This window comes from Rhinolophus sinicus, chromosome 16, assembly GCF_057876585.1.
Source record: "Rhinolophus sinicus isolate RSI-liver-muscle chromosome 16, RSI-T2T, whole genome shotgun sequence".
NCBI lineage: Eukaryota > Metazoa > Chordata > Mammalia > Chiroptera > Rhinolophidae > Rhinolophus > Rhinolophus sinicus.
Genome location: NC_142516.1, coordinates 27825914 through 27840514, shown reverse-complemented (window position 1 = coordinate 27840514; position 14601 = coordinate 27825914). Strand labels below are relative to the sequence as shown.

Here is a 14601-nt window from a genome sequence, read left to right as displayed (position 1 = left end):
TTTTGTGGCTATTTTTACATCTGGATAATCCTAATTTACCTTGGAAAATGCTACCTTTGTTATACATTTTACAAATGGTATTTTCTCCATAAACCTTCAACATTTTACTGAGGTTCTTCAAATATCTATACATCATTCATTCAGGAAATATTAACTGTATACTTATCTGCCAATTATTATGCAAAGTGCTTGGGAATTAATGTTGAAAAAAGATAGATGATAACTTTTCACAAAGCTAACAAAGTAGTGTAGGGTGCCAACAACTAAACGATAGCAAACAAGTGTTATGGTTGGGTTCAGAAGGGGTGTTACAGGAAGATATAAAAAGGTTTCCTAACCTGACTGGAGAGGAGGAGTAGAGGTATTGATCTAGGGAGGTGACCTGGAGAAAGACATCTAATCTAAGACTTGAAAGATGATTAAAACTTAACTAGGTAAGTAAGTCGGTGAGAGAAGAGTGATCCATTCAGACAGAGAAAATACCACGACTTAAAGTACAAGATGAAAACTCTAGACTACTACAGAAACTGAAAGACATTTAGTAAAACTAGAAAAGAAATATGGAAATACAGAGAGGCAAGACATTTGGCTGTAAAGGTAGGAAGGGACCAGGTATCAGGTAAGAGACTTACCTAAAGGTAACAGGAAACCATTTAAAGATTTCTTTTTAATAAAATTTATTGGGGTGACAATGGTTAGTTAACACTACATAGGTTTCAAGTGTACAATTCTGTAATACATCATCTATATATCACATTGTGTGTTCGCCACCCAGAGTCAGTTCTCCTTCTACCACCAATTTTAAGAGGCGGTGTAAACTGACCCAATTTTCATTTTAGGAAAGACCACTCTGGATTACTTTGTAGAGAATAGAATGGAGACACATAAGACTAGAGGCACAGAAAATAAATTAGGACATTGTCGCTGGAATCTAGGTAAATTGCAGGACTATGGCCTGAAATAGGGTAATGGTAACTAGTAGGTGGTAAACCTAAAAGGGTCAAAGAAGATACAGGTTGTCTAGGAATAAAGATTATGTGAGTGTTTCAAGCTTCTCTCTAGTTGAAACTGCCTTCTTCCTGTCCCCATGCCACATTATTTAACATCTATCACATATTATGCCCTTGCTCTAGATGCTCGGAGTACTAAGTAAGATATCTCTGCCTTCAGAGTTTGCTTGCTAGGACACAAACAAAGATAAAAGACAGAACAATGTAGCAAGGAAAAGAAAGTAGTACATAGGGTACTATATGAACACAGAAGACAGAATGTGATGCAGACAGGAGAATGAATAAAGGCTTCCTAGAAGTAGTAGTAGATGGTACATATTTAAAAATTTATTTTATTATTATTATTATTGGGGTGAAATTACATAGGTTTCAAGTGTACAATTCTATAATACATCATTTATATATCACATTGTGTGTTTACCACCCAGAGTCAGTTCTCCTTCCATCACCATATATTATAAAAATTTCAACATTCTTTTTCCTTCTAAACTTGCCAAACACTGCCCTATCGCCACAGTCAGGAAAAATACAGAATTGAAACATGTACGTGTGTGTGTGTGTGTGTGTGTGTGAGAGAGAGAGAGAGAGAGAGAGAGAGAGAGAGAGAGAGAGAGAGAGAGAGAGAGATTTGAATCTTTGTGTTGTTACCTGCTTTTACTTTAAGATGTGGGATAATGCAATCAGGTATATTTCTTGCTTAAAACACAAATGCTCAAATTATGCTCAAATTGTGAATGAACCTAAAGTGATTCTGTGGATGGAATACTGTCTCACAAAAGAAAAAGGCTTCCCCACTCACCCCTTCCTAGGAAGCAAAGAAAAATTCACTTTTACCAAGTTAAACCACAAAAATAAGATTATTACTTACCAGTCAGCATAAAAATTTACTAAAGCAACATCAGCATTATCTGCAATTGAAAAACAAAACCAAACAACCTAAGTTATTTGTGTCTACATAATTTTGACATAATTCAAGATATGGTTTCATCATGGTCTTTTTCCATTGTAAAGATCCATTAAAAATAAACAATAGCAATTAAGTTACCTCTTGCTCAAAAACCCATACATGGATGCCTTATAATTTGTGGGAGTCCCTATTCCTTTACTCTATATCCTCCATCTTTATACCTTCCTGAAATGAATGTAAAACAAAAGAGGAATCAGACCCAGATAAGGCAAGTGAGCTACTAAACAGCCTACTCTTATAAAGTGAAATAAGATGATCTGGATTTTAATAATCTATTTATGACCTTCTATATTTATGAATAACAAAATTAGCTTTGCAAGTAAAATCCTATTTCACAGACGAGACCTCCATTATGAAACTGAGATGCCCCACTTGGTTATAATAAGTAATCTATAATAGTGTTGGGTAAAAATGTTACCTTTTTTGGTTCCTATCCACTTAACAGTTATTCTCTGTTGCAAAAATAACTTAGTATCATTTGCATAGGATGAAGACATGAGAAAGTTATGTTCCTTTCCCCTAAACCTAATACAGACAAACAGAAACTCCTCAGGTACTCACAAAAATAAAACACAAAGATATTCTAGAATTTGGAAGATTAAAGGAAATGAGACTATGTGAGCTTCAATTCTCTTCTTCTTTTTTTTAACCTTCAAAGCACTTTTTATCCACTTGCTTATTCACTCTAAGTTCACAGACAGTGGTCCCTAGACCAAGAAGCACCAGCATCACGTAGGAACTTAACAGAAATGCAAATTCCTGGGTGAGTCCAGCAGTTCCTATCAGAAACTGGGGCTAGGTCTGCAGTACAGATATTAATAAATCCTCCTGGTGGTTCTGGTATATGCTATAGTTTGTAGAACCATTGCCTTAAAGATATCCCCATAATGTGAGAATAGACTTTTAGCATTTAAAACAAGTTCCAAAAACACAAAACACTGTATGATGCTCAATGAATAAACTCCTCTTACTTCTATTATTTTTGTTTTTTTAATGCTCAAATCAGTGGGTTGAAATGGAGTGCTTAAAAAAACAATTTATACACACTGTACATTTTCTTAAATTCTCCCAAGTTGTGATCTTCCATCAACCATGTCTTCACCTCTCCTCTACTACTTTTAAGAACAAGAAATGTGTTCCCCAAAGTTAATTGTATCTACAAGGGCACTGCGAACAAAGCGCTCAGTAAAACTCTATTGAACTTAATTGGACCAATGACAATAAAAGAGATCAGAATAAGTGATTTAGCTAAAAGTTAAAAAAGAAAATTCTAGCTGTGTCCTAAAGTCATTAACATTTAATACTGCATAGTGACAAATGTTGGCCTCTACGAAGGCTTTAGCAAAATACTTTATGAATTGTTAAGAATGGTACTTCAGGCACGGCAAAGAAATAAAACAAGACTACAAGTTTTTACTTGTAACACAGGAAAGTAGACTTACATATTTTAAGAAATTATCCTAAAAATTAAAACCAAAAGTGCTGTTGATTCAGTGCTGTTAAACCATGGAATTAATCAGAACACCAGCTCCTCAATTGTTCTAGATGATTGAGATTTTATTTTGTTTTTGTATATAAACTCTTTATAAAGAAAAAAGTGTACTTTAAAAATATCATAGTACTTACTTAAAATGTCATCTATATTCTCTGTATCAAGACTTGTTATTTCTGTTGTTACAGGAGTAAAAACCCAAGTTACCTGGAAATTTCAAAACAATGAAATTAATAAATGTTTCCACCAAAGGCAAATAACGAAAGTCTAAACAGAAAATGTATTAATAAAGTTGGTTCCATTTGTTAGTCACAAAATCATCCATCAATTGGTTTTAATCTTTATTATGGATTCAAACCCTTCACTAGATCAATGAAATTGGAGAAGTACAACTTCTCAAGCCTGAAAACTGGTCAAATAAGACTTCCTATACTTCCAAATATATAAAAGAGATTGTTTCTAAACAAGTGAATTGAGAGTTTCACTCACTGTTTTAATACTTTCAACTTCATCTCTACTGCACCATAAGAAAAAATGTGCCAGATGATTATCAGTTTTGAAGGAATATAAAAGCAAAGCTAAGTTTGCTGGTTCTAGCCCACCTTGTTTCTAAAACAGAACAAAATGAAGCGAATTCAAGAAAGTCTTTCAAATTGTGACCCTAAAAGCCCTTCTCGCTTCATCTTCACTTACTGGTGGTAACAATGTGTTAAGTGAGAGGCTATTAAAAAAGAGAATAAGAATGTTTTGCTCTCACTTTAACTTGTCTACCCAAAGTTCAAGTTTATCAAAGAAAATCTCAGTTTGCTACCTGCAAAACAAAGAAAAGATAAAATTTTAAAACTAAACTAGCAACTGTTAATTTATTTTTAAAAGTACTATTTAGTGTATTTTATCTTTAGCTTCCATCTTTGACACACTATGTGTTTTTTGATGCCTACACAGTTTTTGTTCAAGCCAGAGTTTGCATGTGGAAATTTATTCACTGAACCATTGGTATTGATTGACAACTAATGTCAGGCCCTGATTAAGATTAATATTAAAGACTCCTCCCTTGTCTACCCATTTCATGGTCACTTCAGTACTCGTAACAGTTACAACTCAAAAATTTTATAATTCACCAACAATTCCATTTCTAAATGATATAAAGAGATACGTTGATACTAGCATGTAAATAAGCCCAACTAGTTATTTTAAATATTTCTATAAATTTATTTGTTTCTTAGAAAAAGCCTAAAAATAACATCTTATTTTCAAGTTACCATAATAATGTAGCTAATAGTATTCTAACAACTAATAAATTATACTCTCCGAAAAGATAGAGAACTTAAAATCCCTGAATATTTGACTTACATAACTAATTTCATTATTCTCAATACCTCAAAAATTAATTGTAAAGATCACACTTCCCTCATTAGTCCTTACTTACTATCCACATCTCAATTAACAGATCCTCCCCTCATCAGTGTATGACTAGCCCCAGATAACTGTTTAACCTTTAAAAGATAAGCTGAGGCATATTAAAATTCTTAAGAGCTGATTTTGAGCAAATATCAATTCAAATCAGGCAGCATCCAGTCCAGTAGACAGAAAGGAGCTTCAAGGAGCTGTACAAAATGACATTTATAGGGAGAAGAGAGTGGGAACAAGAAAGTTATACTAGGCAAACAAGTGAGTTGGTTACTGAAAACTTACTTTCCTTTAGGGCATGGCAGGGATCTACCAGGCAGATGACCTAACTAATGCTGATTAGGCAATTCCTGATTGACTGGTTTAAGATTCCATTTCTAGAAGAACTGAAACTGTAATTCTTAGTTTGGTGATGTGGAGCTTGACATAAGTGACTCCTTTTTGGGCCTGTTGTCATCAAGATTTATTGGTCATCAAGATTTTAGAGTAGATTGTGTATTGAAGAAAAATTCAAGACGATGATGCAAAAACAGTATCACAAAGCAACAAAGTTGGTCATTATCAAAGTCAAGTCATTAAATAACTCAATAGTCATTTATAGAGTAGCTACTAGGCACTGAGGGCACAAATGTATTAGGCAAGGTGTGCTCTACCTCAAGGAGCTCTCAAACTAGAAGTGGCATAATGAGGGGAGAAACGTGGAAAATGAAGATATAATAATGGTTTTCAGTTGTATAATCCAAGGAAGCCCATTTTTGAATAGTTATTACCTATCAAAATATGTTCACAGAGAACTATACTCTAAACTTAACTTCTTTTTACGTGCTAGGTAATGACAAAAATGAGGCAACCATCAATTTGCCTATATTAAATGGATAACAATTACTTAAGAAACATTGTACTAATAAGCATGCAACTGATAAGACTAGCCAGCTAACGCTGTGTTTAAGAAGGCCTACAGCAAGAAAACTGTCTCTGACCCAATAATCACTCCTCCCCATAGGGTGTAAAGGAGGCGTTTTATCATTACCATTTCTGTTAATATGCAGTATGAAGGGAAAGACAGGTTGTTTATTTGAATTGTTAGCAAGCTCCACGAGTCTGACAAATTGCTTCTTTTCATGTCAGCCCTGGGCAGAAACAAGATTCTCCTGGGGAAACATCTTTATGTGTCAAATGCTATAGTGCTTAAGTATTAATAAAAGTAGCTCTAAACCAAGAAGAGGGTAATCATTAATTTAATTTTTTAATTTAGACTTGAAGTAATTTAAAAATTTTTAAAAAGAAACAACAAAAACCTACACAGAAATTTTGAATAGAGACCTTACTACTAGTCATGGAGAGAGAATACAGCCTCTAATGATGGAATATTCAGACAATATATAAAAATATAGACATAAACATGAACTATTTTACAAATTGGTCATTCTTTTCAGTTCATTAGCTTATTTTCTTGCCAAGAAAACTAAGAGGCATCTCCAGTCATCTATAATTCATTAGATAATTCCTTCCACATGCATTTATTGTACCAAATTAAACATTCCAATGTTTATAACAGCTCTCCAATGAGATATGTCTAGTGATATATTATATGAAAGGTACATCAGTGAAATAGTAAATATTGCATCCAAATTGATTTTAAAAAAATAAAGTGACAGGCTAGCTTTAAACAGGAACTTCTTCAGCAAGTAAAGAATATTTTCTTCCATTAGATGGTTTTTAAATATTGCGGTATCTTTGGGAACTAAAAAGCTTCTCTTTTCTGAAATTTCCCCGTCCCTTCCATGACCACCTGGCTGCCTAGTGATGATGCCAGTACACTAGGGCTATTTCCATAGCATTTTTGAAGCCACCTAGCAGCCAGCTGCTTTTCCCCAAAACATGTCCCACAATTTTTCTGCTTCCATCTCTGCGTACATGGTTTCTTCTACCTGGAGTCCTCTTTACCACTACTGCATAATCCATCCTTCCAGCTCTGATTCTCTCTTCTAAAGAGCACGGTGTGGTTTTCCTGGTAGAAAATGCCTTCTCTTTCTGAAAAGCCTCGCCTACTCCATAAAGATAGAAAAAGGGTAAACGTAGGCTTGTTTTACTCTACAAACAAGCATGTGAACTCATTTTAAACTCTGTACCATGTTTTTGGTCCTCAAATATGAACACAAGAACAAGTAAAACTCATATGTGAGAATTCTGCACTAAAATGCAAATTACTGTGATTTTAGAAATATGTGGAATATTCGATCTTATTGGAAATTTACATGTATGTTAATTTTTGAAAGTATACTGCCTTCTGTTTGAATACACTTCTACATCAAAATTATTGGCATAAAACAGAAGCATCAATAGAGAATGTTTCCTTCCCTGTGGCATTCCTGTTCTCCACTGGCATTACACCTGCAGGGCATTCTTCAGTAATAGCTTAGTGTACTCTTGTGAAATCTTTCCTTTACCTGCTTTTTTCTGTTGGAAGATTCTCAAAGCCCTTTACGAACTAGGTGTCTCCTACAGTAAGAAATAAGTAAGGTACCAGGCAACAGCTCCCTTCCATTTCTAACCCGGATTGACAAATCAGCCTCCAACCTGAAGTTCCAACACACGGGACCCAGACTGCTTCTCCTCCCTGGGCCACTTCTCTCCCTCTCAGTTGTGCATCAAGCTGGCAAGCGACAGAAGCGTAGAGATTTGCAGATGGCTGCACAGAGATGAGAGATATGAAAGGTGCCGGGAGAAAAGAAGCTGAGGCTGACAGGCACTGTAAGAGCCTCGCAGCTGAGTATCAGTCAAGGCACATCTCACTGTTAGTGTTCCCAGAGGCATTACAATGAACTAGAAGTTCAAAGAGGGGGAAAACAGGACTAAGTACAGAATAACACTGGGAAGCTTCTTTAACCCTTACATTGCTCAGTGATACGACCAACCTTCCTATAATATCAGTGCAACCCATTTAAAACAAGTCAGAACTAATCTGCTTTGTAAAGAACCATTAGAATTAACAACATTCTTCCTTAAATAACTCAAAATATGGTAAGCGCAGACATGTTTGGTAAAACAAATTCTATGCAAAAATAATAATAAGTCAAATATAGATAATATAATCCCTAAACTCAAATTCTGCTAGTAAAAACCATAGAAAATAAAAATAAATTGTTGCAATTCATACTTTCGCCTGCATATCAGTTATTTGATCATGCATGGATTTCCATTAAAAACTGAAGCCATCTGTGTTTTGTTCTTCACTGTATTCTAAAAATGGGATGAACTAATCTACCTGGAATAGACACTGTACTTCTCTGACCTTCAGAGAAGAATGGTCTTGTTATAAAAAGATTTTCAGAACCAGGAATGAACCAAGACTTTTCTCTTAAATTCACCCCATACTATTCCTCTGAAATCCAAACTTCTAGCAATGGCGGTACTAACAAAGCATGGGAACTGAGAGAAAATTCAAGTGAGAATTGTTTACTTCTTTTTCTATACACACTCTGGAATCTGAGGGTGGTGGGGGAAGAATACATGTTTGTGACATTGTTTCTTTCGTCATGGTTTCCCAATTAGTACCTTGCACTGGATCTTATAAGTAGCAGTCCAGAACAAATACACACGAGTGGATGCCAGGAAAAAATTACGACTGCTCTTTGTGCTACACTGTAATGCTTGCCCAGGATGCATAGTGAAAGTGAGTTCCTTTAAGAGAATCTATATACATGTCAGTACATACATTCTTTTGTTAGGTCACTCATTCGTCCCACAAATATTTCACTGAGTCATCTATTACATGCTAGGCACTGGAGATAGGGGTGTGAATAATATATATAGATGTTTGCAGTACATCTGGCAAGATCATCAAATTTAACAATTTCACTTTCAGATTACAATCGCGAGAAGATTCTCTCAAGCATTTTAAGAGTCATCCACAATTCCAGCAAAGTTATTATCTATTCTTAAAAGAAGAAAAGTGCTGGGCACTGAACAATGAGAATTACATATATGTCATACTTCCTTTTTGACTAGGCTTTTAAAAAAACTTTGAGTTAATCTTAATGCAGAACAAATGCATTGACAGTTATTGAACAATCTTAATATCTCTAAAAGTGGGACAACCAGATATTAATGCTTCTTGATAAGATGCAATAGGAAATAGAAAGCACTACTTGTGACGTATTCTTAACCCCCCCAAAACTGAACCTGATCTCAATCTAATCAAGCCTAAGAACTAGTGTATAGAAAACAATGAATACAGAAGAACATGTAAAATGACACCATGAGGATGCAAGCAGCCATGTTAAAATACAGAAAATTTTATAGAAAAAATGACAGCCTATCTTCATTGGGGCTCCCTCTAGAAGTGGATCCCGTGACAAGCAACCCGTGAATACAACCAGTTTATTTGGGAGAAAAAGGAAGTACTCATAGAGAAATGGGGAAGAAAGCCAACATACCATATAAGAGAGTGAACTAAAATACCAATGTTTTCACTGTTAAAAATTTTTTCAAGGTTTATACCAAGTAGACTGTGATATCTCTTAAATTGTATAATTTAAATTCTTTAACTCTCTTATTACCAGCTTCTCCAGGTGGCATATGCATTTCTACACAGCAGAATGTGAAGAAAATATCTCCTACACATGTCAAAGAATGCCTTTATTTCACTACTAACAAATGACCCTGACTATTTTTTGGTGAGTCAACAGCCTTCAATGAAAAACTGTTCTTCAGTGAAATCTTTGGTGTCTTATTTTCCACATTAACTTAGTTCTAGAATGACTTTCAGGTTTTCTAGTTTCTTATTCCTGAATACTACACATTCTAGTAAAATACTGTGATTACTGAATCCAAAAATGATTCCATTATTGTATGTGCCTAATGTATTGATCCACTGCTTACTTTTATAATTTGTGTAACCATTTGTTTGGTTACTTTTAACCAACCAATTCTAAATGTCAATCAGAAGTAGTCCTTGAAAGGTCATACTTGCTCAGATACCTATCCTAATTAAATCGTCATTAAAAGAATCTTTAATGCTGCCCCGTATGCCACATACTGTTTTAGTTAAATATGTAAAGCAAATGGATTTCTCTGTCCCTCATTTGGTCTAAAATCCCCCAGTAACAGTATCTAACCTTTCATATATACCAACAGTCATTATCTCATGACCTCCATCACTATCATGTAGTATTTTAGCTTTCTAAGCACTTCTACCAAAAAAGTAATCAGGTATTGACCAAGGTTTGTTAAAATGAAATCTGAATTTAAGAATCTATCTCCCTTGCGCACTTCTGTCTCCCTTTTCTTAGTTGCCATGCGATAGAGGAAAAGAAAGACGTATTAAGCATTGGCACAATTAGCAATCAATAATATCAGAAATGAAAGGAGGGACATCACTACAGATTCAATAGACAGTAAAGAATACCAAGGAATACTATGAACTGCTCTGTGCCCACAAATTTGATAACTTAGAAGAAATGAACCAATTCCTTGAATGACACAATCTACCAAAACTCACCCAAGAAGAAATAGACTATCTTAATAGGCCTATATTTATTGAATAAGAAATTGAAACAATATTAATAACCTTTCAAAATAGAAAGCACCAAGCCCAGATGGATTCACTACTGAATTTGACCAAACATTTAAGGAAGAAATTACACTAATTCTCTTCAATCTCATTCAGAAGACAGAAGTAGAGAAAACACTTCCTAACTCATTCTATGATACCAATGTTACCCTAATACCAAAATCAGACAAAAACATTATAAGAAACCTACAAACTAGTATCTCTTATGAACATAGATGCAAAAATCCTCAAAAAGATACTAGCAAATCAAATCCAACAATGAATAAAAAGAATTATACATCATGACCACGTGGGCTTTATCCCAGGTATGAAAATCCAGTTCAGCATTTGAAAATCATTTAATATAATCCATCACATCAACAAATCATATAATCATATCAATACATGTAGAAAAAGCATTTGGCAAAATCCAATACCTATTCACGATACTCTCAGTAAAGTAGGACTAGAGAAGAACTTCCACAACTTGTTAATGAACATTTACCAAAAAACCCACACCATACTTAATGGTGAGAAACTTGAAGCATTCCCCCTAAGATCAGGTACAAGGCAAGGATGTCTTCTCATTCGATTTTTTTTCAAGATCATACTGGATATCCTAACTAATGCAATAAGACATGTAAAGGAAATAAAACATATGGATTGGGAAGGAAGAAATAAAATGGTCTTTGACATAAAGATCTATGGAGAAAATCCAAAAGAACTGACAAAAAAATTCCTGGAATTTTGGTTGCAAAAGACAACATTAACATGCAAAAGTCAATTACTTTTCTATATACCAGCAATAAACAAGTAAAATTTGAAATTCAAAACACAGTACCATTTAACTTGGCACCCCCCAAAAAATGAAATACCTAGTATAAATCTAACAAAATATGTACAAGATCTATACGAGGAAAACTACAAAATTCTGATGAATGAAATCAAAGAAAAACTAAATATATGGATAGTTATTCCATGTTTATGGATAGGAAAACTCAAAATTGCCAAGAGATCAGTTGTTCCCAACTTGATCTAGAGATTCAATGCAAACTCAATCAAAATTCCAGCAAGTTATTTATCGTGGCTATTGAGAAACTGACTAAAGATTACATGGAAAGGCAAAAGACCCAAAATAACCAACACGGTATTGAAGGACAAGAACAAAATTGGAGACTGACACTACCCGACTTCAAAACTCACTATAAAGTTATGGTAATCAAGACCACTGAGGTACTGGCAAAGGAATACAAAATCAATGGAGAAAAAGTAGAGAGCCCAGAAATGGAATCAACTGATCTTTTTGACAAAGGAGCAAAGGCAATACAATGGAGAAAAGACAGTCTTTTCTACAATGGTACTAAAACAACTGGACACCTCAAGCAAAAAAAACAAAAACAAAAAAAAACCAGAATCAAGATACAGACCCTACACATTTAATAAAAATTAACTCAAAATGGATCACAGACCCAAATGTAAAAACACAAAACTATAAAACTCTTAGATGATAACACAGGAGAAAATCTAGATGATCTTGGGTTTGGTGACGACTTTTTAGATATAACACCAAAGGCATGATCCATGAAAAAATGAATTGATGAGCTGGACTTCATTAAAATTAAAAATGTCTGCTCTGCAAAAGACACTGTCAAAAGAGTAAGATGACAAGCCACAGACTGAAAATATTAAGAAAAGACATATCTGATAAATGACTGTTACCCAAAATATACAAAGAACTCTTAAAACTCCACAATAAGAAAACAAACAACCTGATTAGAAAATGGACCAAAGACCTCAACAGACACCTCACCAAAGACATACACATGGCAAATAAGCATAAGAAAAGATGAGCCACATCATATGTCATCAGGGAAATGCAAATTAAAATGAGATACCATTACGTACTTCTTAAATGGCCAAATTCCAGAACAATGACAACACCAAATGCTGGCGAGGATGTGGAGCAACAGAAACTCGAATTCATTGCTGGTGGGGATGCAAATGACACAGCCACTTTGGAAGACAGTTTGGCCGTTTCTTACAAAACTAAACATACTCTTTACCATACAGTCCAGCAATCACACTCCTTGGTATCTACTCAAAGGAAATGAGAACTATGTCCACACAAAAACCTGCACATGGATGTTTATGGCAGCTTTATTCATAATTGCCAAAACGTGGAAGCAACCAAGATGTCCTTCAATGGGCAAACAGATAAGCTGTGGTATATCCACACAATGAAATATTATTTAGCATTAAAAAGAAATAAACTATCAAGCCATGAAAAGATACAGCGGAAACTTAAATGTGTATTAGTAAGCGAAAGAAGGTACTCTAAAAAGGCTACATACTGTTTGTTTCCAACTATACGGGATTATATGAGGAACAAGGGGGAAAAAGCAAAACTATGGAGATAGTAAAAAGATCAGTGGCCAGAGTTTAGAGGGGAGAGATGGATGCATCAGTAGAGCACAGAGGATTTTTAGGCCAGTGAAACCACTTTGCATGATATTGCAATGATAAGTACCTGTCATTACACATTTGTTCAAACCCATAGAACGTATACCAAGAGTGAATCCTAATGGAACTATGGACTCTGGGTAATAACGATGCGTTAATGTAGGCTCACCCACTGTAACAGATGCCCCACTCTGCAGGGGATGTTGCTAATCGGGCAGGCTGTGCATGTGTGGGGACAGGGAACAGACAGGAAATCTCTATGCCTTGCCCTCAACACTGCTGTGAACCAAAAATTGCTCTAAAAAACAAAGCATATTTTTTAAAAGTACTATTTCTAATGTCATTATTAATGCAAATGAAGTTATTTTCCTAAATACCTTTATGTAACAAAAGTACTTCTTTTCTTTTCTATTTTTATTAGTTTCATGTGGTAACAAATGTACTTAATTCACTACTTTTATTGTTTTCTAATCTAAGGAATAACATTTGAGATGTACACAGATGCACACAAATAGCTTATTTCTTCCTGCCTACTGATCTAGGTAAATGTAGATTTGGAGAAAAAAAAAACCATATAGGCTGACGTGGTTGAACAGGGTCCCCCAAAATTCACGTCAGCCAGAACTTTAGAATGTAACCTTATTTGAAAAAGGGTTCTTGCAGATATAATCAGTTATCGACCTCAAGATAAAATCATCCTGGAGTTAGGGTGGGCACAAGATCTACTGACTGGTGCCCTTCAAAGCAGAGGAGAAGACACACAGACACATAGAGGAGAAGACGATATAAAGATGGAGGTAGAGATTGAAATGATGTGTCTATAAGCCAAGGATCCTCAAGAAGCTAGAAGAGGCAAAGAAGATTCTCCTGTAAAGTCTTCAGAGGGACAGTGACCCTGCCAGCACCTTGATTTCGGACTTTCGGTTTCCAGAACTGTGAGAGAATAAATTTGTGTTAAGCCGTCAAATTTGTGTTAATTTGTTGCCGCAACCCTAGGAAACTAACACAGAGGCACAAACCACGTTTATGAGGTCTGGCAATTCGGTTCATGAACTTGCCACCATGCGCTTACACTGGCAGCACTGTACAAAGAGCTCAGTAAGGTTTCGTAACCTTGGTACCCATATACAAGAGAAGTCACGACCACTTATGTATGTATTTGCCAAAGCACATATACCACTAGCAAGAAATGCTGACCATTACAGCCCTGTTGTGTGCTAATAACCTTGCATCTGAAAAACCTAAGACTGTTACAATGAAAAAGTTATTTTGCTGTGGGAATGCCTTTCTTTTTGCTTTATTTTATTTTACTTTTGGCAAGGAGGTATAGGTTTTATATTGTTTTATTCATTTGTTTCCTTAGTACCTAGTAGGGTGCTTGGCATATGGTAGAAACTCCACAATGTTTGCTAAATGAACAAAGAGACTGAACCAACTAACCTTAAAGTTCTTCCATTTTTAGACATGCAACAATTCTATGAGAACACAAAAGAAGCGAATCTACTTAAACGGGAGAGGCCATGAATGACATGTATTTTTCAGTTAGAATAGAAGGCATTTTCTAAAATCTTTGTTTGGTGACTAGAACTCCCATTATGACAGTGAAAGGGATTACTTTTAAATAGAAAAAAACATAATTCATCATACAGTAAGAATTCAAGAGAACTCCCACCTCAAAAAGACTCGAGAAAAATACTTAGCCTGCCTT

General features: G+C 35.0%; 1 protein-coding gene across 1 annotated transcript in view; it reads right to left on the bottom strand.

The window, feature by feature from the left end:
• ERP44 (endoplasmic reticulum protein 44) overlaps positions 1–14601 on the bottom strand; it is a 60106-nt gene that overhangs the window by 33615 nt on the left and 11890 nt on the right. Inside the window, exons 2-3 of the mRNA XM_019729225.3 lie at positions 3604–3676; positions 1879–1918 (exon numbers count right to left, since the gene is read on the bottom strand). Of these exons, the coding sequence (XP_019584784.1) occupies positions 1879–1918; positions 3604–3676 (113 nt within the window). The remainder of the gene's footprint in view (positions 1–1878; positions 1919–3603; positions 3677–14601) is intronic.